We start from the raw sequence: 23,735 nt of genomic DNA, 5'->3' as shown, positions 1-23,735 counted from the left end.
CACTCTTTACACTTAGCTCTTCCGCCTCGAAGATTAGATCCCATTAATCCCACCTTAATACTCTCAGTCTTTGTTGTTTCTTGTCGTTTGGGTGACTTTTAGGAGCCTTTTTCCTTTCCTGTCTCCATGAAAACACGGACTGGAATCACACCTCACCATGTAGAAATCATCTGCATCATCCCATGAGGAGGTCTGTAGCTCAAGATCAGCCAATTCTACCAAAACCAATCTATGAAAATGCTGGAACATTAAACCACCTCTGAAAACGAAAACACTGTCCGAAATTGCTCATGCAGAAGTTTCTCTTGATTAAACACAGACATGCAGATTAGGATGCTATTGATTTTATTAACAGATTTAAAAGATGAAGACTGTAAGAGGCAATGTGCTTAGCTCACCAACAGTCTCTGTTAAAGCAATATATATTCATATATACAGCATGTTTTTATTTCTCATTAAAAACTATATTCAAGTAATGTTACACACATTTACACTCATGTTTTCATGATAACACAACCATGCAGGCCCTATTCAGGCGTGTTTCTGAAGTACCCGTCCATGGGGCAGGCCATGTCTGTGACACCATCTTCTGTCTGTTTTTTTGGGAAGGGTTCACCCTTAAATGACTGCTTTGGGCTTTGTGTGGTTCCCAGGCATCTGCCCAAACATGGCCTTGGGGATGCATTAGTCTGACCCCGATCCACTCAGATTAACCCTAACTGTGGCTGAAGAGAAGGGAATCAACAAAGTCCAAAATAGGACAAACACAACAACATAGTCTGTTTTTGGCTTGTATGTTTTTTGATCTGAACATGAGACGAGACTAACACCTGTGAACAATAATTTCTGTTTATGTTCTAGATACTGCTGGACAAATCAATACAGCATATTATACTCTAATATCACATATAAACACGTAACCCAGACAAACTTCAAGTAATAATTTTCATCCTTTTTTTTTTTTTTTTTAGCTCTAACAAAAGTACTTTTTTTTCATTTTCATAACTGCAGAGACTGACAGTCCATGGTAACAGCGATTACAAAAATAAGGACTGGAAACCAGATCCAAACATTAACAGCAAAATGGATCTCACATCTGTACAATTAGACATTTCTTTAATTCCACTAACTTCTTCCTTTCTTGTGTACCGAAGTGTTTACTCATGTACACAAGCTACAGGCTAACCAGACAGGAAAATCATAGGAACTGGGCAAAAATATACTAGTAATACTAGTTATTAGTAATTGCAAATAGGACAGTGTCAGAATTTGGAAAGATGTAAGTAGACAACCCTATGAAAACAATTTAAATAAATAATGTGACTTAGATGTATAGAATGAAAACAAGTTACATGTACAGAGTATAACTGGGTGTGTGTGTGTGTGTGTGTGTGATCAGAATGATGTACACTCTTGTAATAAACAATGAAGCTTCTGTCTTTCCTGGAATGAGCTACAAAATTCAACTGGAAGAAAAGAAAGACAGAGAGGTAAAGATGTATTATTCTTATTGAGTTATATGGCCTGAGTCTTCGTCCAGGTGATACTCCTTTCTTGCTTCAACCACTGGTAGAACCAGAACGAAGTCTTGATCTCACAGTTCATATGGGGTATTGTAATGTAATGTATTAATGCATCTTCTCCTGGTGAACTACATTGGTTAGTAAATTGTTTTTAGGGAGCAGGTATGTGTTTTTGTATGTGCGACTGTGCAAAGTTTAATATAATCACAAAACAGTACATTAAACAAGTAATAAATTTAAAGTTTGATCACAAGAAAGACTGACAGACCCTTAACCGCTGTAAATTTAACACTGGTCACCCATAATTCCTTCTGTGCTTATTTGACAGAATGCCAAATGGCAGGAGGGTTGTGGTCACTCCAGAAGACATTCCATGTTGGGGTTGACAAATGAGAAACCGTCAAACGCAGTCTGGTCCATGGAGTCAATCAGGTTCTTGTCGCTGTGTGAGAGGCGGGGCTTCTCGCTCAAGAATTCCCGGTCAAAGTTACTGCAGTCATTAGGAGCTTTCTGTGATAGGCCAAAAAGAAAGAGCACATCAAGGCACTGTTAGGAAGGGCATCACCCTCATCCCCCATAATTCCTTAATTCCTGTGACAAAAATATAAGCAATGTTAATCTGAACAAAAAATAAATACAGGCTTCTAGTACTTTAATATTGCCAGCTTCCAATGACCCCCCCCCCCCCACCATTGGTTTAAAGAAAGCACACCATTAAGACAATGAACCAGTAGGCCGTACCACTTTGGGCTTGAATGGAGGTTCCACTTCCCGCTTCTCCAAGCTGGTCCAGTTCACGGTCTTGAAAAAGGGGTGCATGCGAATGTTGCCGACAATGCCCAGCCTGCGAGTTGGGTCCCTCTCAAACAGCTAAGGGCAGAAGAGAAGGAAGCACAACATTGTGATTCCTGGTGTGGGAAGATATGCAGCTCAGTCCTGGTTTGAGCTAAGGGTCAATAAGCTGACTCACTTTCTCTAGAAGGTCCTTGGCCTCCTTGGTGATCCAGCGGGGATAGTGGGGGGTGTCCATTCGGATGGATTCGAAAAGCTCATCCTCATCATCACCATGGAAGGGTGACTGACCAATCAGCATCTCATACACTAGTACTCCGAAAGACCACCAGTCCACGGAGAAGGAGTACTTCTGTCCCAGCAGGATCTGGGAGCAGAACACAAGAAACACACTACTGTCGTGTACTAGAAGGTTCCTCTGCTATTGATCTATTGTGGTTCATAGTCTTGGTAAACTGCTCATTTCCTCTGAATTATATGTTATGGTCAGACAAAGAAGAGTTGGACGGATCTGCTCTTCCACGGAGATAGCCTAGTATTATTCTTGATATCCATGACTACGGTAGACCCAATGAGACAGGGATATGAGATGATTTCTCTTACAAAACAGCAATATCCCACCCCTCCAAACATACCTCAGGTGCGATGTAATCTGGTGTTCCACAGAAGGTGGTGGCACGATGCTCCCCAAACATATTCTCCTTGCACATGCCAAAGTCGGCAATCTTGATGTGCCCATCACAATCCAGCATCACGTTGTCCAGCTTCAGGTCCCTGGACAGACAAGCCGAGAAGACCGTGCTTTTCACAGCTGACTGAAATGTGTTGTGGAGATTCTTGACAGGCTCAACCTGGAATTCTTACCTGTAGATGATTCCTTTAGTGTGAAGGAACTGGAGCCCGACGATTATTTCGGCCGAGTAGAACCTGAAAACCAAAACAAAAGATAAACAAAAAGCTTAAAAAAAGGCGGTTGAGTGTTGACCATAAAAAGAATAACCACCTTCTGTCATGACCACACTGATGGATCAGGTGGTTTGAATTATTTAGCAGAGCCTACTTGCCCTGGGGCAGTGTTTCTAAACCCAATCCTCGGAGACCCTCAGACAGTCCATGTCTTTGCTGCCACTTAGCCCCAGGCTAAGCAGTCAACATTTTTGCTCCCTCCCAGCTCCATAGGGAGCAAAAAATGTGGGCTGGCCCAGCGTACTAGGTTGAGAAACACTGCTGGGGGGCATGCACTAGCTGAAATTTATGCCAGGACAATGACAACTGCCACCTGTGGGACACACAATACCATGTTTCTGTATATTCCTGAACCTACAGTGTCAGCTTATTCCTCACGAGAATGCCACAGTTCCCAGCCACCTGCCCGTCTCCCCTTACCTCTTGCTTTGTTTGCAAGTTTACTGAAGCTGCCTTAACTTAGACCTGAAGCAACATGTTTGGATCCAAAGTTGTCATCCTGAGCAGGCCATCAAGCCTGAATGGGTTGAGATGCGCACTCACTCTCAATTTCTAAACACTAATTAGCCTCACTTCAGTTCTTTGCACCGTGGGAAGAAACTCTGTGTGAGTTTGCATGTTCTGTGTGTCACACGAGTGGACGCAGGATTCGAACCCTCAATCTTGGAGATATGAGACAGCAGTGCTGAAATACCATGTCACCCAGTTTTAATGACTTATTTTTATTAGTAATTGCAGTGCCAGCTATATAATGAGGATTAACCCAAACCCTAACAATGATGTCTTTGCCCAGCAGTTCTGTAGTGTAATTCCAGAGACCCTCCACTGAATGCTTGTACAGTGAACTCCACCACAGCTAGTTAATTTTTAATAAAGGTTTCGGGGGCATGGGGCTGTCAAACAAAAAGAATGGTGAGTGGAGACAGGTTGTTTCCATGGCAATGGTGACCAGCCTAAACGTGTCGCCTGAATCCCGTCATCGTGAAGGGCCAGCTGTAATGTTATGTAAGAGGGCATGTTCCGGGGATGACAGGGGGCTGTCGGGGGCAGATTGATGCATAGGCTATCCTAGGCTACAGCCTAAGGCCCCAGCAAATATTAGTTAAATTGATACCCCCTGTGTGTCCATGCTAATGTAAACTTAGGGCCCCCAGATAACTTAAACCACACATTGGGGGTTCAGACAAAGGGAAATATTATGAACTGCTTCATAGCCTGCTACACTTTCCATAGTCTTAAGATCTCATTCCTTATATTGGTCAGAAAGCTATTTCAGACAGGGAGACCATCCCATATGTTACAAGGAAACTCAAGAGAGCAGAGGACAACCCCCATTCCTCAGCTAATTTCAGATCAGGTGACATAATGGTATCCCTGGGTAATGAAATACACACTCCAAAATGTCATCGGAACAATGAGGGAAAGGGTAGACACCCCCATAAACACACGTCTCCACAGGGATAAATGAAGCTTCTTCTGTTGAATGAAGCTGCTCTCCGAGTTGAGCTAAGATAGGATGCAGGGGCCTTCTGTGCATTTTTTGTTCCCCTTGAATACCCCAGTAAAATGAGCAGCTCCTAATGTGAGGCAATGACTAAGCTGTTAACTGCACCCCCCCCGCACCCCACTTCCGGAAGCCAACACTCACATGGCTCTGTAGAGGTCAAAGCGGCCCTTCTCTTGTATGTGAAACATCAGGTCTCCCCCATTCAGGTACTCCATCACAAAGAACAGGTGTTCCTGTGGGCATAGATTGTGTTGTCACTGCGGTGATGTGCCGTGTGGCTGCAGCAAGTTCACAATGCCCATGATGGGTTTGCACATCATGTGGTAGCAACTGTATGTGATACAAGCCTTTGATAATATTGAAGCATAGATGGATGAAGGGAGAGTTGGATGTACCTTGGTCTGGAACGTGGAGTATAGGTGTGTGAGAAATGGACAGTCCCAAGCTAGTGCCAGCACTCTCTTCTCCACCATGGTGCACTCCACGTCATCATCCATCAGCACCACATCCTTTTTCAGAGCCTTTATTGCAAAGTACTGCCCAGTCCCTTTCATCTCTGCCAGTAATACCTGGAGCAACAGGAGGAGGGAGAAGGTAAGAGTTGGAGAGAAGACAAGAGAGGCTGATAGCAGACAGATTGAAGAGCCTTTAATTTAAAGTAATATTTTGAGAAAAATCTCAAAGTGGATCTTCTGGAAGTCTTGGCCTACCTTGCCAAAGCTGCCCTTGCCCAGAACTTTGTGGAAAATGAATTGTTCGGAAGTGACGCGTTTCTGGTGGGTGATGCGGGGCGGGGTAGGAACAGGGGCAGGAACAGGAACAGGAATAGGAACAGGGGTGGGGATGGGACCGGTGCCTTCCCACAGTCGCCCATACTGAGAGCCTTCTGCTTGGAACAGAGAGAAGGCCATCACATCATCTGAAAGTAACTGTGGTTGTTCTCTTTCAAGTTTAATTCACATCTGGGCTTCCATTACTACCCCCTTTTCACTTCACATTTCTCAGTCTGCAGAAAAGGTGCAAATCCTAATGGCCTCACCGTTGCTCTCTGATCCAGGACTCTTGTTGAAGTCCTGGTAGATTCCTATGTCTGTCAAGTTGGGGTCAGACCGCCGAGTGGATTTCTGCAAAGACCGGAAAAAAGATGCCATGAGACAGGAAACTGGAGATGTCGGGGAAGAGTTGGAGAAGCGCCAGATAGAAACTTCTGGGCTAGGGGACGGCCAGTGCCGGATGCAGCAAATCTCCCCTTGGGAGCTTTCAAGCACACTCAGCAAGCAACTTGGATTTTGCTGAATGTGAGTCTAGCAGGAGAATTTGTACAGTTCTTGTTCTCAGTAAAAGAATGACATTTTTATTCATTGTGCCGTTTTACTCATGTGTGGCCTGATCAGTGAAACCGACTTCACACAATAACTAACACCAGAAAAGCAGAGTCTGTGAGCAACGTCAACATTTTTTGATCCAGGAACTTTCAAAGGAAGACATAGGGACCCTTTACTAGGACTGAGTGATAAATATACATAATAAATACATACATAAGTAACTAAATGCTAAAGACTGGGGGGCAGGGCTTGCATTTGTCCTGCATTTTTCCTAAGAGGCAGGGGGGCTTCGATGTCTGAACTCCACGGACCACCACCCACCTGGCTGACTTGGTTCAGAGCCTCAGCCAGCAGCTTCTGATTGATGCCACACAAGTTGGCCACTTTGGACTGGCACTTATGATGAACGTTCATCCCACACTCTGTATAGGAAGGAAGTTTGAGACAACAAGGTGTGACAATTTGTGGAAGCGAAATGGCGAAAAAGCATTAGTTAATGAAACATAAATGCTGTCTCATAAAATATAAAGCTTGGAGTGCTGGGCTGATCCACTGCACATAACGAAGTATGCTTTTATTGAGGTGTCAAGGTTAACTATGTGGCTGACATTCTTGGTTGGAACATGCAGGCAGCAGGCAATCACGCTGGCCTACCATCACACTTGAGGCCCTGCTTGACCAAACCCCACAGTAAGCTCCCGCAATGGTCACAGAATGTGGGGCTCATGTAGTTGTTGGTCTTGAAGCGATGTGGCATGTCGATCTTGAAGCGTTCCTTCTGGAACTGAGGACAAGAAAACAGATAGGACAATAATAAGTTACTGGACTAACAGCCAATTTATGCTCTGCGTAGAATCTATGCCATAAGTAGCCGCGCACTCTATGCTGTACTCAACGCTGGAGCCTGACGTGCACCTCTCCAGAAATGTAAATACAGACGTCAGGCTATGGTGTAGGCTAGGGCATAGAGTACAAGGCTACATGGCTACGCGGCTACCCATGATGTAGAATCTGCGTAGAAGTATGAAATCAACCTTAAGAAGCCAGTCTGTTTGATAACCTGTCCTGTACCCTGGAAAGACTCCCTCCAAAGGAACTCTATTAAGCCACTGGCCTTCAATGATAATGACACCACCTGAGCCTGTGTACTGGCATGGTGGGTAGGTGAAACCTCCGCTAGCTCCACATTTCACATTCCTTTTTGAACTTCACGGCCTTCCTTGGTAAGGCCCTTCGAATGAGCTCCTCAGTGACAGCTGCTGTTATCCGCTGCTCTCACTGGAAGCTTATGGTCTTTCTGACTTTCTGAATTCCCTACCTAAGCCCTTCTGCACCTGTGTGCATACAAGTCTTCATGTCTCTTTAAACCCCTTATCGCCCCAGTGCTGAAAAAATGCAATTCAACTGTAACCTTATGTGCTCAGGTAGACTGAAAACCTTTTTGTTGTATAGATTTAGAATACCTGAAGTCACCTACCATAGTGTCTCGGCTGTTGGCCGCTGTCCCCGTACAGCGTCCAATGATTTTGTCAATGCACTTCTTGTGGATTGCTGCATTGCATTCTGGGTACGAGAGATTCAATGTTAAGTTATATGGCCAAAACAAATGATAAAACATAAATCGCAACACTGTTATGTATAGACATTCTTTCAAAATACATTTTAGCATTATATGAAAGCTAAATAAAACAGTAAAACAAGTAAAATAAGATATAAATAAATAAATGAATAAATAAAACAGTATAAAATTTAGTATGACATGCAACACAAACAAAATTTAAGAATGATAGTCTTTTTTGCTTCTGCGTAATGGCTTCTGCATTTTGTGAAGTACTAAAACATTATTTTAAGGCATTCACTTACTTCTGCACTTGTAGCCTTGTTTATTAAGGCCCCTATAGAGAAAGAAGAGAAAAAGGATGAAACTAGATACTTCAGTACAGCTATAAAAGCCTCTTGTCTCATAGCAGGGGTTACACAGCGTTCCCCCGCAGAGTCTGTGTGACTGATGATCAAACACGTTTGTCTTTGGCCTCCCACAACGGTGTGGAGCCATTATGGGCTGAGTACTTAGGTCACGTGATCAGACTTCTGCTATCGACAGCATTAGCAGCGGCGGTGCTAATGCTAACGGCTGCAGCGGCAGTGCTAATGTTAACCACAGCACTAACTCGGACCGTAGCCTTCTGAAATAGAGCGACACTCACCAGACAAACTCTCGGCACACAGAGCAGAAGGTGGGCTGCTTGAAGAAGGTGGCGATGAACTCGTGGTTCTTGATGTTGTGGATCTTGGCCTGCTTTATGGCACCTCGGCGGCGGTTCAGTGTCAGGGCGCCCTCCTCCACCTGCGATGCCTGCTTGCCTTCTGCGTACACATCAGGACAGCGGTCAGTCGGAGAGTCTCGATTCCGGCACCCAAGATGCACTGGCCCTCTCAGGTCAGTCAATCTCTGCCCTTTCACTCATTCTATTTTTCAGTCCCATAATGTAACATGTTCATTGCAATCAGAAAAGCAGGTCTCTTAATATGCTGCAAATTATAGAAAACAAACTGAAACGTATTCAAAACTTTTTAAAAATTAATTTTTATGGACTTCTTGTCAACCAACTTAGCACATTTAGCACTGTGTAATTAATTCAATGAACTATGTCCAAACAAAACAAACTGTACTTATGAAGCTCAGAGTTCATTACACTTTTACAGCATTTTTACTGGTAGGGGCTTTCAGTAAAAGCCATTCCCAGTTTTATCTCTTGATACATTGGGAGGAAGATCAAGCAAAACACAGCTGATGCCTTTAACAGTCATGCCCCCTGCTGTCCATTTGCTCAGAGAACTGTTATTGTCTCTGACCCAGTATACTATATAATTAAGAGCTGCGGGACCAGCTGATGTAATCCAAGGTAACTGGGTCGTGGACATGTGAATGGGCCCTGGGGCCGAATGCCTGGCTGGTCCAGCGTCTGGTCTAATTGTGTGGCCCCCTGCCATCGAGATCTCCTGCCACGGAAGGGTACTAAACAGCAGAGACAGGAAGTGGAAGATGGCTGTCCAGACATGGTTCCCTAAAAATATCTCAGTGGGAGCTGTTTTCCAAAGCTCTCATGCTCTCTTATTCCCCCCTCACAGCCTGGAGCCAATCCGTGGATGTTGGGCCTCAGCCAGGACCTCAAGCTTGACGCCCATGTGCTTCCAATGGGGGCTGAGCGGTTAGGGCTGATCTGCTCGCTGAAGCAGCCTTACAGACAGCCCCCCACTCCACGTCTACTGAGAGTTCGCACTTATGATCTAGACTCTCCCTGCCCTTTTTTTTTTACACGTTACTACATCAATACATCATCTAGGAGAAACACAATCAAGACTGGAGGAAAAATCTGACCAAGAGGGAAAAATCAAGCAGGAGATAATGATGAGACAGGACTACTGGCAGAAAACCCAGTTCAGGGTCCGCTCACAGCAAGACAGCCAGAGGCCGGATTTTAAAGCACTGATTCCAGGTCAGATACGCCTTGCTGCAGAGAATCCTAGTTACGGACTGAGAGTTATTCTTTCTGATCTACATAAACTGGCATGATTAGCATTACTAGGCACCATTTTACCAATTTCTGCTTCAAGACACATGGTGACGACTTGTCTGTGTGGCTGATCCTGACCAAGGCCCACATGGGGAAACTCAATTTTATAAAAATCTGTTACCACAATCAAAAAACTGAAGACTTGTATTTTGTTTGATTACTTATGGTTAACGATAGGACTGGGTAGTGGTTAAGGTTATTATTGTTGGGATTTTTCCCATATAAATTAATGGATGGTCCCCATAAAGATATGAATACAAACACCCGTGTGCATATATGTGTGTGTGTGTCTGTGTGGGATTGGTATCATTAGAGGGTCACACTCGTTCCTACCTACGTCAGCATCCTCCAGGAAGAACTGCACAGCCATCATCACCTTCCCGGTGGGCTGTAGGTCAACCTAGAGAGACCGCGCAGGTCAGAATCAGCCACATATGCAGAATAACACCGCATAGTTATACAGGGCGCCAAACCCCGCCCCGAAATTCAGGAATGCAGGGTGGAGAAAAGGGTAACAATTTACTTAAGGGTACACAAATAACACAGTGGTACATTTCTACTGGTAACACTTTACTTGAGGCGGCACAAATAATATAGTACTGTGTGATTACTTGTTTTAATTGACCACAAACTAAGTCTTACTTACATACTGATCTCATGTCAATTCATCGTTAATGAATCATGATGTGTGTTTTATCAAGCAGTTACTGTATTTGTTACTAGATCTTTAATTCTGAAAGCTGTGTAAAGCTCTAAAACTACTGAATTAAGAAGTCATGATTAACACAAGTGCTGAGCCCATGTTTGTTCATCATTAATGAATCGTGACGCATCATTCATCTCAAGTAGCAACCAGATTCATTTGTACTTCAGTAGTAACTGAGTTATTACCAAGTATTTGTGCTAGGACTGGACGATATGGCAAAAATTTATATCACGATATATTTCTTAATTTTGGTCGATACGATATAATTCCGTTATCGATATGGACAATATTAAAAAGCCTCAGGAAAAAACTGCCGAGGACACACACAATGGATGTCTGCAAACTGAATTTGCAAAGTCTATAATACCTCCAGGCTCCTCCTATTAAAATTATATAATTTTTTTTTAAATAAAAACAGTACAAAAAAAAATAAGGTTCACTTTTTATTTGTATTTAGCCTTTACAAACAAGAAATGTGAAATAAACTATCAAATAAATAAAACTCTCAGACTCAGCTTATTAACAATAATATATTTCCATTTAAACTAAAACAGGCTGATTATTCATACACTGTATATTATATGATACAGTATATATGTATATCGAAATATCGGAAATGTGTTTAAAAATCGTATCACCGTTATTGAAAAAAAATATATCACGATATATATTGATATCGAATTATTGTCCAGCCCTAATTTGTGCCATGTCATGTAAAGTGTTAATCCCTTACGTAATGTTTTAATTAACCAGCAACAAAGTGTTTGTTCTGTACTGACCCCTTGTTTATTCCTCAATCAATGAATTCATTTATTTCATGCAGTTACTGCATTTGTTCATGATTTGTATTTGAATAATAACAGAGTCACTAAGTTACTTGTGCCCCCTCAAGTAAAGTGTTACCAAAAAAGTTTTGGCCTTTATTAAAATCAAAAAGCTACACTTTGAAAGTGGAATTAACAATGTCTCTCTTTTGGCTTTATTAACATTGTAGGATAGCATACACATATATACAACCATACTATACCCCTATAACAGAAATGACTTGGTCAAGAAATTCCTCTAAGTAACCTCTAGGTGCCAGGTGCATAGCTTGAAGGCCCTGTTGAAAATCTGCATCTGTGTTAAAGGCTGCAACAGATAACTAAAATACTGCCACGAGAAAACTGTCATTTTGCTGGTGTGCATCTATACGTCCTACAGCTATAGGGTTAGTAGCTGCATCATTTTTCCCTTCTTATGTCATACAAGACATGACACACTGAGATGGCAGATTATGCAGAGACTAAATTGCCCTGACTTTTTCCAAAAATTCCCCATTACCCCTGTGCTGCGGAAAAGGGCAACTCTGAATGGATGTGGTCACCTAAGATTCAGATTCACCTAAGATTCAGATTCACCTAAGATTCCTTCCATCCCTCCAACCATCCATCCATCCATGCACTAATTGCCTGTCCTGGTCAGGGTTGTGGGAAGATACAGAAATGAAGAGGGGACAGGGACATGTTGCAGTCTTTTTGAGAGATGAACTTCTAAAAGACTAGAAGTGTTTTTAATCAATAGTTATTTACAGTGTCAAGTGTGAATACATGTCCATAACATGGAGAGTAAGCAGTGGACAAGGGTGAGTTTTACAGACGATAGTGAAAAGCCAATCCACTCAGATACAAAGGAAAATCAAGCCACAGCTGACACTCCAGCTCCTGAACTTGCTCCACGTGGGAATGGAATAGGGAAGGTGGGACAGGCACAGCTGAACACTGCACACGACATTGTGAAATGCCCATCACCTGACTCTCACTGTTACACATCCCTTTGGAGTAGACAAAGATCATCGTTTTCAATTGAAAGACCATTCTTAGTTAGACATTGTCCATCATCAACGGATGACTCTTTTTGGCTGTCCCTTTAAAGACAAAGGCTTAAAGGTTTGGACAGTCTGTTGTTCAAGTTCTTTTCATGATTTTGACCTAACCAATCTTCTTAGTCCTTTTGACGGGACACAGTTGTTTTTAAATGCTACACAGATGTCCCATCGTAATGACTGCCTACTAGCACACCAAATGCTTTTCATTAGTTGACAGATGGGTAGGAGTCTCTTACCCAGAACTCGGCATGTCCATTGCCCTTCTTGCAGCGCTCTGCCAGCACGGACACTCCCACAGTGACCTCGGACAGCGGCTCCTCAGCCGTCTTCATGAGCAACACCTGCAGGACGCGGCCCTCGTAGATGTGGGCATCAAAGCTGGACTTCCAGGCTGGGTACATGGTGGGCTTCCTCTGGACCAGAGTTTTCCCCCTCTCTGTATGAGGAGGCAGTCAGTAAACACACACAGCCTGCACCTAGGGGCATATTAACTACTCTGGGGGCCTTTGGCTGACATAGCTAGGACAAATTTGTGGAGTGAGGGGTGGGGGTGGGGGTAGTGGACCCCGATTTTGCTGGGGCATTTTTAGGTGGGGCATCTACTAAATAAATAAAGTGGCATTACTCACACACCATATATAAAGCTTGCATATCAACATAAGCGCTTATATGCAAGTTTATGACAGTGGATGTAAGTTGTGAGTGAGTAACAGTGAGTGTGTGATGGTGAATATCTGCTATAAATGTGTCTGGACACAAACCTGTGCTGAGAGACTCCTTCATCTTGATGGCGCAGAAGGGGGGGTCAGATAGGGGGGCAAAGGCACCCAGGTCGAAATCGTTGAAGGCGATACGCAGGAAGGGGGCCATGGTGAATAATGAGGCAGCCTCCTGGAGAGCACAGAGGAGAGGGGTTTACACCAACCAGTACACACCTTCATCTGGTCCCCACAGCCAGCGTGAGACAGCTGCCCCACCAAATCACACGCGACTTATAGGAAAAGAACAAACCAGACAGAAGGGGAAGGAAGTCACATTTCACAACTTTCCCTACTGCCATTGGTTCAAAGCTAGTCAGATGGAACCAGCTTTGTATTCTGCCCTGGAGAAGATTGATGTCCTCCACCATACATGCTTCAGACAAGGAGAGATGGATGCTACAAACATGGACAAGACAATCACGTCTGTGTTCTTTAGCTCGACAGAGTACAGTTCAAAGCACCATTGTAACCAACAGAGTTTCACATCCAAACGGTCCAAATCAGAAAAGACTGAGACTTCTTGTAAATGAAACAGATTAAGAATAAGGAGCTCTTTCTCTGTTCCTGGGGCATCCTGCTAAGAGAAACACTTCCACTATTCTTCTGAATGCTATGCCCAGGCAAATGAGGTGAACGTTCTGTGCAGGTGAACCTACAGATGTCCCAACACTGCTACTCCAGGTGACCAGATACAGAAATCTGGTTACATTCAGCTAACGCAAGCTGACTGAGTTCAGCCATCACCTCTGCTAGATACACAGCAAGAGATCTATTGCAAAATTTATGCAATAACTAGCTTCCCTTAACGGATGCCCTCTTCCAGTGGGAATTAGAAGGATCTCCAGCCATTACTCTATGTCTGTAAACATGCCAAAAGCACCAATGGCATCCTCAAAGTTGGACCATACAAAATGGACTGATTTGTTCCACTTCACAGACAGAATCACTAAAAAATAATCATCTATGTATCCCAGCAGTGACTCACAGTTAACGTCTACATGGATGGTGACCTATATAGGAAATCTAAATATATAAGTTAATATTTAGAGTGACTAGAAGTATTGTTCAAAGCTGGCTTTTTACATACAACAACACATCATTGCAGGATTACTCATAATAATAATTATTTTAGAGAAGAACCTCTTATTCATCCATGTGTGTCTTATTTGACTACAACTGTGCCAGGATTTCATGAGGAGCCTAGCAGAGCCTGTTCCACCGGTGATTTCTTAGAAGCTTGTAAAAAGACCCATATGCAAGAACAGGACAAACCTGTTTGGCCACAGGCAAACCCTGCTCACAAAACACAGCTTGAATGTCAAACTAAGTTTATTCTCTTTCACACGCACACTCACGTACTCTGTATCTCCTCAACTTGTGTTAGTCAGAGTATCTGTAGTTTACAGACCTATAAACAATCAGCTGGCACTGCACTGTAACTCTAACATTTAAAAAATTTGTAGCTTGAGATTCAAATGCCTGATGATTATTAAACAAAGGTCTATGCCAACCCCCGCCACAAGTGTCAATCAATGAGAGGGAGGCAGGGCACTGGGAGGTGACACTCAGGTCACATTCAGGTTCATATCCCAGTCCCAAGTAAATTTGGCATTCTTACCCAGATTACCCTTTTCATGCAGTGGCGGGCTGCATGTGTCAAAACCAGACTCAGTAACCGCTGTATTCTGCATGTCGCAACCTCAACCGTGACCAGGATCTTGCAACCAGGGCAGGCTGAAGAGGATGTGGGATTTTATAAAGTTTTTTTTCCCCCACTAGTGCTTAGATCAGCCATACTGCCACATTACATTTTTCAAAATTGTTTAAAAATGCTTGTGGAAGACGTGGTTACAATATTAAAATGACTATCTAAGCTGTAGAAGCATTTACAACTGCCATTTTAAATGTTCATGAAACACCCTTGCCTTAATCCCACAAGACAGGACATGAAAGGAGGACAACATGGTGGTTTGTCATTCCTGTGACAGAGGTACCCTCAAAATTATGCGTAAGGCTCAGCTGGTACAGTCACGCGTGTGTTTTTAAGGGTTGGCTATTTTAGTAGAAATACCGAAAAGATTCAAGGTGTAACACTTAATGGTACTTGTTATAGAAATTTGGGAGGGCATTACTCTGACGCATCAAGCAAGAAAAGAATCGCACAGAAACAGTAGCAGAAAAAGCTAATTCTCCTTCCGAAGTAGGGCACCGCAGCAGCACAAAGTGACTCCGTACCTTTCAGATGCTTTCTAACCAAGTGGCAAACCTGGCCGTGGACGTGTGTGTGCTGTTATTTCAAGCATCATGACAATTCCTCAAACTCGGTGACACAAAAGCGCTGGTGTGCTAAGCCTACGCCTACTACCATCCCGACTGTAGCCCAAAGCTTCCTTTCCTGCTTGCCGTCTATTACAGGGATCTCCCATGTTGCCTGGTAATGGTGCAGTCTTCTAAAATTTATGACGTTTACTGCATACCAAGACTCGCTATATTTTACCAGATAGTTCTGTCAAAATTCAGCTTTTGATTTCTCACAACTGCTTTCCACTCCATGATGGGGGAAAAAAAACATTTTGTCTGACTTTCACTTGAAAATGACTTAGAACTACTGAACGGAAACATTGGGAAACAAGGGTATGCCGTCATATTTCATGTGGCGACATCGCTGTCTATCTGAGAATGGGTTAATAATTTAACTGGACGTCTCTGCCTGTTTTAGAAGTATTTCAATCACACATTAAATGCATAAAATGTGGGGCGGTTGGGCGGGATCTACGAGCAACGCGTTTCCATGGAGATGGACTACTCCTCCAACAGGGGTGGGACTGGAGATGAAGCCACCCAGGTGCAGGTCCTTGGGCTGCTGAGATGGCCAGCGGGCCACCCGCTGCGCTTCACACAGTATATAGGGCACTGACTGGAATCCAGGCGACTTCTCCATGAAGGTGACCTTCATCTACTTACTCCCCGAACAGAACCGCCATATCTTGGTGCAGAGCTAGTGTCCATTTAGGCCTTTTCTGCAGAAGTGCATAGAAGATACCTGGCTTTATCAGCCTGTAGCAGTTTGAACTAGAATGCAAACTGATACTAAACTGAAACCGTCATTATTAACTGCCACCAGGCCAAGAGCATAAATCACATCACAATAGACTGCAGATCCGAATAATGGCTCCTGTCACACACAAACACACCAGCAGTGAAATTAAAGGCTGAGAGTCACACTCTAGAGTAGGCTGCGACAGAAAATTATGTTTAAATTATGTCAAAAAAATTATAAAATATGATTTTAAGCCATCAAAGTGTGCCAGCTTAGTCATTTAAAAACCTCTCCTAAAGTCACCCCAGTATTTGCAATAACTACCCAGTATAGCCATATATTTCTTCAACCCCTAGCACCTGTGTGACTCATCAATACATCATGCATTATTAATTGATTATTAATTAATTAAATATCCTGGGGGGTGAAACTGACCAAATATGTAATGACTAGGGTGCCCCTGGGGAGAGATTTGGGAACTGAAGCATTTTTTCTAGCCATCCAACAAGATATCGGTAACTGTCCGAAGAAGAGAATTATTGTATTACTTTATTAGCATATATATATATATATATATATATACTATTTTGAAAGCATTTTTGAGCAAATTTTAAACTCACTGTTTAGACAGAAATTTTTTAAACATAAATTTTCTTTGGTCACCGAAGATTCGCCCAGTACTGTATGTTTTCCCACCACAGTGTCCAACAGCAATCCTACGCTAAGCATATCGATTCCACCCCACTGAGAGCCACTGAGTCCTTATGGGGGTGGAGAACATCCACACTAGCGAAAAGTCTGTGAAACAACCCCTCCTACACACTCTCCCTAAGCGAAAGGCCCTCCCTGCGATAAAGTCAGTGCTTCCAGCCCCCCCACCCCAAATCCTGCCTGTGAGAATGATGTCAGCCTCTGCTCTTATGGTGCACAGCCTGAGGAACCCAGAGAGAGACGCCTCTGGCACCATCCAGCCTCCGGACTGGAAAAAGTGAGCGGAGACAGAGAAGAGCTGGGCAAGGCTGGACAGAGGCTTGTGCCACAGGAGACAGACGAGAACATTAAGAGACACATTCTGAACCAGAGGTCCACAGTACAAATACACAGTGCACAGTTTTAAATACACATGCAGACACATGTACATGCACACAACTGGAAAACAGTCCTCAAGCCAAACTCTGATTGGTTAATGAGGAATTCTGGGATCCGAGAGATATGAACACACCATAGATGGAAACAATGAGGCTAATACAATGTCAATATGCACTAAGCATACAAACACATACACAGGGGTGCAGGACATCACAACACCTAAAGAATTTTTTTAAATTAAAAATAAAAAACTAGTTAAACATTTTCCACTAAATTAGGGAACCAGACACACACACAGCCACACAATGCATTTGCCCAGGAAAGCTTGATAAGCAGATCCATTTACTCCGACATATTAAAACAACATCTCTGTCAATCAGTAGAAAAACAACACCAAGTGCCTTTATCATTCCTCAGCGAGAGTCTTTCCATCACCTCTACACAGCCATTAGCCATCAGCATCTCCTCAAGAGACATGAACCATTAGCTCCTCCTATCCATTATAGCGCACTACAATGTCAGGTTATAATCCTTAAATCATTTCTCGTTCTGACTCTCCGGGATCAATAAAAGCCTATTGAATCTGTGGTCAAATAGACAGGACAGCCCCATCTACTGGCTGGAGATTGACAGGTGTCCTTCTCCCAAACTATATGATCATAAGTATGTGGGAGCCCTTGTTAATTTGAAGAATTGCCCAATAGGTGTATAGCCCTAATTTAGCACACAGTCGCATGACGTCCGGCAACCAGCATTAGCAGCAGAATTTGGTGTGATTGTACAGAAGAGTTTAGTGACTTTCCACTTGGCAACCATCGTAGGACATCATCTCTCTAACAAGTCAGGTTGCCACATTTCCACCCTGCTACAGCTGTCCTGCTCAGCCACAAGTAAAGTCAAAACGTTAAGGTCAAAACGTTTGGAAGCAAATTCAGTTGTGAAGTGGCAGCCACACAAACTCACAAAAAGGGAACTGAACACACATCAACACTCAACCTGAATGGCAGCAAATCTCACCAGCAGCATTGCAGCTAGGCTTGGGCAGAATCTAATTTTCCACACCATTCACAGTATATATTTTAATGGTATTCACCAAAGTAGCACACTTTCAAAGTTTGGCAATAGATTTCCCAGTGATAAATTTAGCTGAACAGCAAATTTTATCATGGGGGACTTCTGCTTGACCAGTTTTGTCACCAAGATTTCAAAATACCACATTATACTCAAAATACTGTGGCACTGTAATACTGTCCAAGCCTAGATCAAACATCTAAAATAAATCTTTCCCAACAGAGTAGAGGCTATTACAGCAACAATTTGCCGAAAGGCTTCAAAATAATACCTTTAGAATGAGATATTGGACAAGAAGGTGTCCACATTCTTTTGCTAGAAGAGCTAAGGACCACACACATGCACACAGCAGCCCAAGCATGCACATACGGAAATACACACATAGGTTCCTCAAGCCGTTAGCACGGTACCTGAGCAATGCTGCTAATTAGCATATCGTCTCTCCATGGGCCTGCCAAACCGCAGATAGAACAGGGCACCATTCATCTACCAGCATGACTTTATTTTCATAAACCTATCCTTCAGGAGTTCATTCCTCACCACGATGGGCAGGAACACCTCAACAAATCCTGGTGGACCAAATAAAGCTAAAAATCCCACAAAACACCAGAGCAGAGGTGGACAGTTTAAGTTCAGAAAGTAAAAATCCATACCAAGATTTTGTTTCAACCAACCAGTTGAATATAAAGAGTCACAGTCACATAGTACTCAACTGGTTAGTTGAAACAAAATCTTGGTCTGGATTTTTACTTTCTGGACCCAAACTATTCACCCCTGCACCAGAGCCATTCAGTCTACTGATTTTCTGTACAGTCCTGTACAGTAAAGAGTGGGTCACTGGTGTGAAGACAAAGAACTTTGGAATCAAGTCTGTTCTTAGTGCCAACTTATCAACATCCATAGCTGCTTTTTAAGCTTTGAGTCCTCATTATGGAGACTCAGCTGTCAGGTTCCTCTATAATCCAGTCACATAGCAAGAAAGCAAGGTCAATATTTATTTTGGGAGTGAGAAAAACCAAGACAGAGATAAATGTGATGGGAGGTCAGTGGCCCCAAAGCTGTACAACATCGATCTAAAGAATCATTGCACTGGAGGGAAAGGCAGAGCCAGGCTCCACAAAGGGAGGACGGCATCTCATGCCACCCGTCCACACAAACAGATTCACACACACAAACTCTGCAACGGTGCAGAGAATCAGACGGCATCAGGTTCTCACTGCTCTCTCTGAAGTGTTAGGTCGTGAGAATCATTTCAGACGAAAGGCAATCTTGGACCATCCTCAACAATCCATATCCTGAAAGGACTGAACTCAGCACACACCAGGCAATGTAAGTCAAGCTATGTTCCTTCACCAAGATTCTCATAGTGATATGGTACCTCGGTCAATTCCCTAGCCTATGATAATTGATCTGTATGGGGGTGCTGCCACACCCTGCTTGAGACATGCCACTGGCACTTATCTGGCAAGACTGAAAAATACCAAACAATCATCTCAATGGATGCTCTCTGCTCATTAAACTCAATCTGAACACAGTGACCCGGATGCCAAGGACAACCGGAGGAGAGGTAGTAGCCGAGGGAGCATTAAAAGAGGTGTCTGTTTCTGCCCCGTCAACAAAACACAGGCCATTTAACCCGAGCTGCCTCCAGGTCGATGACCTGAGGCAAACCTGAAACAAATGGGGGAAAGGTGGCAAACTGTTTACTGAAACTGCCACATGCCATGTCTGGAAAGCATGCATGGAAATGCTGTCAGTAAAAGACAACAACGCATGTGTATGTGTGTGAGAATGTGCATGGTAAAGTATATATGCATGTATGCATGTGGGTGAAAATGCTTTCTTGTTCCCAAGCACTTTAATTCCTGCTGTAGTTTCGTTACATGCAAACAAAGAATCAAGAAAGAAAACGGTTTGAAGTTTCAGTAAAACAGAAAAAAAAGTACTCTGAGCAGATTTATCCATTAATGGGGAACTCAGTGGTCAGCCAAAAGAAATGAAATGACGGTTGGCAGACTGAGCAGAAAAAAAAAAATACACGAGTCTGTTCTGAGCCCACTCGCTGTCCTCGGACGGGGACACCCTGAAGAGAGAGACCCACGCCTCCAGAGTGTCACTCATCGCACCACATGGGACATTGAGCCACATTTCTTAAGAGAGGACCAGACTTCAAAAAAACTGCCCTTCTGGTCAAAATTGTCCCATGGCATCACTTTCTTCATTTTACTAAAACATGCCAAAAAACAAAAACAAAAAATGTGTGGTATAAACAAAGCCTGACATACTTGTCAGGGAGAGCTGGAATGTTTCAGTGATGTCATCATTTAAGTGTTCAAAATTTGATTTAGACTGATAATCAACCTTATCGACCCCACTGTATAAAGATTTGATTAAAGATTTGTGCAAACATCTGAGAACTGCATTCAGGGTCTCTTTGAAGGTAAATGTGGATAAAGCCTGAACCTTCTTCACAGCTGTCTATAGCTTTGAAGTTTTTTTAGTTTAAATTTAAATACTCTAAGCACTAAACAATTAAGCCTTATACTTTTTTTGCATTTATTTAGGATGTTGATAGAATAGCAGTCCAGTTGATACATAATTACAATAAAACTAAAATAAATTGACAGCCTAAAAGTAAGTCACAGTTAAATCACATCTGGGATACTGATTACCCCTGTTCCGTGGTGTTCATACAGGAAACTAAAAAAATGTCTGCAAAAATGTGTACGTGCACACACACACACACACACACACACACACACACACACACAAACTCACACACATACACTTTCTACCAAGTCGCCAATTTGAGGCTGTCGGTCTGGACTGAGCCGAGAACACCATCAAATCCAACCCAGATGGCCAAGGATTCAGCACACCAGCTACATACTCAGCTGTACTCCACTGCAAATGTTGTGAAAATATAGAAACGATTTTAATATAGTGACGCCGTTCAGGAGTGCATCTGTCAGAGGTACGAAATAAGGCTCAGTTCCATGCTGGAAATAAGCCCTTATACACAACAACGATTCTCAGACTGATACAGTCTAAAGAAATGACTGCCACGCCAAAAGATGTTTCAGAAAAGGAATATATGCATGAACAGAGTATACTACTGTATTTTTAAAAACAAATCAAAATTGTTACGGTAATGGTTCTTCTCCTGGGCCATTTGCACGAAAACAAAAGCTTCGTGGCAGACACAGACACTGTAATACTGGCGCTATTTGATCGTATTCGCCACATTGGCTCGCACATGCTCGTGCAAGCTTTCATACATGGCCTCGGGCTGTGCACTCGGCTGGATCCAGTCAGACGGCACTATGTATGAAAGGCTCACCTGCAGCACATACGGCGCAACAATGAAACGGCCCCGCCCTGGGAGCTGAGAGGAACTTTCAAGAATTCAGCTTCAGCGGAAGACCAACCAGGAATAAGGCTGCTGTTTTCATTTCTTTATTCGTGCACATTCTGTGCCTGGACTTGGAGTCTGTACCGCAAGGAAGGGTATTACATTAACCGTATTGTACAATGGGAGCCAAAGCAAGTTAATACACACCCCCATCACCAAAAACATCAAAGACAGTACGTGGGAAATAAAAGGTAGCAGACTTAAATTACAGTTTCAAAAAATGCGTGGAGGGTGAGGCTGGAGCTCTGTTGTATAGGTATTTAAGGTGGATAATCGTAAGTAACAGAGCTGACTGCAGACGAACATGACATCCTAAATTGGCTTATACTGCAGACACTCCTCTCGTCTGATGAATGTACCTCCAGCTTTTCCTTTCTTCATTTAAGTTCCTGCCTAGTGGTTTGACAACATCGCCGCCACAATGACAGTTCAACATCAGCGGGCAGCTGTTGACACAGTCAAACATAGTTTACCTTAACAAGGATATCTGCCCGGATCCGTGTTTTCGCATTTCCTTGTTTCTTTTTTACATTACTATTTGATACGAAACACAAAGTGCCTAATGTTTGTCCTCCGCTTGTGAGTTACAATGAAAAGCAGAGACATCAGAGGTCACGGTAAATATGCAAAAACTCAACACACCACGTAACAGGGAATACTACCTTGCAAGAAAATGAAACTGAAATGAAAAGTTTAAAAAAAACAAATTCCATTTACTTTCATTGTGAAAATTCGGTAATGCGGACAACTACCGTCACTCCCAATGAAGTAGCATAGCCTTCTGTCTGTGGGTTACGTAATATGGAGACCCACTAAAAGGATCGAGTGAGTGACAAAACCACGTCGCGTTTCCTCCCAGTCTCACCAGCCGGCATGTTTTAAGATCGGCGCCGGGGAGACCCTGCAGATTTATGTTTGCTCGGATGGACGGATCGATTTAAAGTGCATCGAGAAGCGATCAATCTCGTGAAACTCACTTTAAGACAAACACAAGTTCAAAGACTGAGCCCAAAGACGGCATAATGTATGCATGCTATACGTGTAAGAGCTGCATATTACACAGTGCTTCACATCCATTTAGAAATCGCGCTGGTTCTTAGCAACTATGTAAACTTTACGGTCAGTTCCGACGCAGTTAACTCACCGATTCAGCTGTTTCCCCCCCTTTTAGCGTAAACACTCACCTCCTCCTGAGAGCAGCAGCCGCTCCGTGAGTGTGTTAGTTGGGCGAAGTGTCCCTCCCTGCTTTCAGTTCGCAACTTCGCCCAGTGTTTAAGGAAGTGCAGTTACTCGCAGGCTTCAACGCTTGGGTGGTGACGTCGACCAGGTGCGGCTACGCACGAAGACACACACACACACACACACAGAGGCAGAAAAAAAGAAACGGGAGAGAGAGAGAAACGGGGGAGAGAGAGAGTGCACGCGGAAAGTACACACGCGATGCATGCCAACAAAATACAGACGCAACTCTCCCATTATCTGCGGTATTTCTACTATTCCATGCGAAGATTAATAGATACACAATTCTTCCTACACCAGAAAGTTTTTTCTACTGGTATGTACTGAGCATTGCATTCCATACTGTAACAGGGACAACAAGCCCGCATTTGTTTTAAGTGTACGTTCTCTGTATTTTGTCTTACAGACTCTTTGTTTGTACTTATTAAATTTGTTAATATAACGACCAACGTTGAGCAGAGTATATGATATTGGCAATTTAACTTGATCAAGTTAAATTGGTAAAAAAAAAAAAAGAAGTTTCAGCTTATGGAAAAAATACTTACACATTCTGTTTTTAACCATTAAATGAAATTATCCTACAGTAACTACTGTATACTACAGCATATTGTCTGCTTCCAATAATGTTAATCCATTTATAATGTCCAGTATTTAATAACCAGCAAAGTTGTGATGAAGTTTAGGACATAAGACAAGAAACATTAAAGATGGGACATCCCTGTGCAGACAGGTTGGTTCACAGTCACACCCTTACATAGTCACACAAGGGTAATTTAGAGTCAATGATTTATCGAAACAGTGGAGAATATGAGAGGAAAGCAGTGTACTTGGACAAAGGCCAGACATGGAGAAGGAAAAC

General features: G+C 43.0%; 1 protein-coding gene across 3 annotated transcripts; it reads right to left on the bottom strand.

The window, feature by feature from the left end:
- Positions 1 to 328: 328 nt before the first annotated feature.
- LOC111839856 (protein kinase C delta type-like) lies at positions 329 to 22,987 on the bottom strand. Of its 3 annotated transcripts, XM_023804132.2 has the most exons (19): positions 21,997 to 22,054; positions 21,566 to 21,715; positions 13,026 to 13,155; positions 12,501 to 12,700; positions 10,025 to 10,091; positions 8,321 to 8,480; positions 7,977 to 8,008; positions 7,591 to 7,676; positions 6,768 to 6,897; positions 6,435 to 6,535; positions 5,828 to 5,912; positions 5,499 to 5,674; positions 5,184 to 5,357; positions 4,930 to 5,021; positions 3,180 to 3,242; positions 2,951 to 3,089; positions 2,494 to 2,682; positions 2,265 to 2,393; positions 329 to 2,033 (listed from the first exon to the last, which is right to left on the bottom strand). In XM_023804132.2, the coding sequence occupies exons 3-19, from the start codon at positions 13,132 to 13,134 to the stop codon at positions 1,878 to 1,880; spliced, it is 2,088 nt and encodes a 695-aa protein (XP_023659900.1). In that variant the 5' UTR covers positions 13,135 to 13,155; positions 21,566 to 21,715; positions 21,997 to 22,054; the 3' UTR covers positions 329 to 1,877. The 3 variants fall into 3 exon arrangements, with proteins under 3 accessions (XP_023659900.1, XP_023659901.1, XP_023659899.1); XM_023804133.2 differs by lacking the exons at positions 21,566 to 21,715; positions 21,997 to 22,054 and adding an exon at positions 22,782 to 22,987; XM_023804131.2 differs by lacking the exons at positions 21,566 to 21,715; positions 21,997 to 22,054 and adding an exon at positions 22,822 to 22,986.
- Positions 22,988 to 23,735: the final 748 nt, after the last annotated feature.

The sequence above is a fragment of the Paramormyrops kingsleyae genome, chromosome 8, assembly GCF_048594095.1.
Source record: "Paramormyrops kingsleyae isolate MSU_618 chromosome 8, PKINGS_0.4, whole genome shotgun sequence".
NCBI classification, from domain to species: Eukaryota; Metazoa; Chordata; class Actinopteri; order Osteoglossiformes; family Mormyridae; genus Paramormyrops; species Paramormyrops kingsleyae.
Note: the sequence above shows the minus strand (reverse complement) of the source record. Positions and strands in the feature narration are given on the sequence as shown.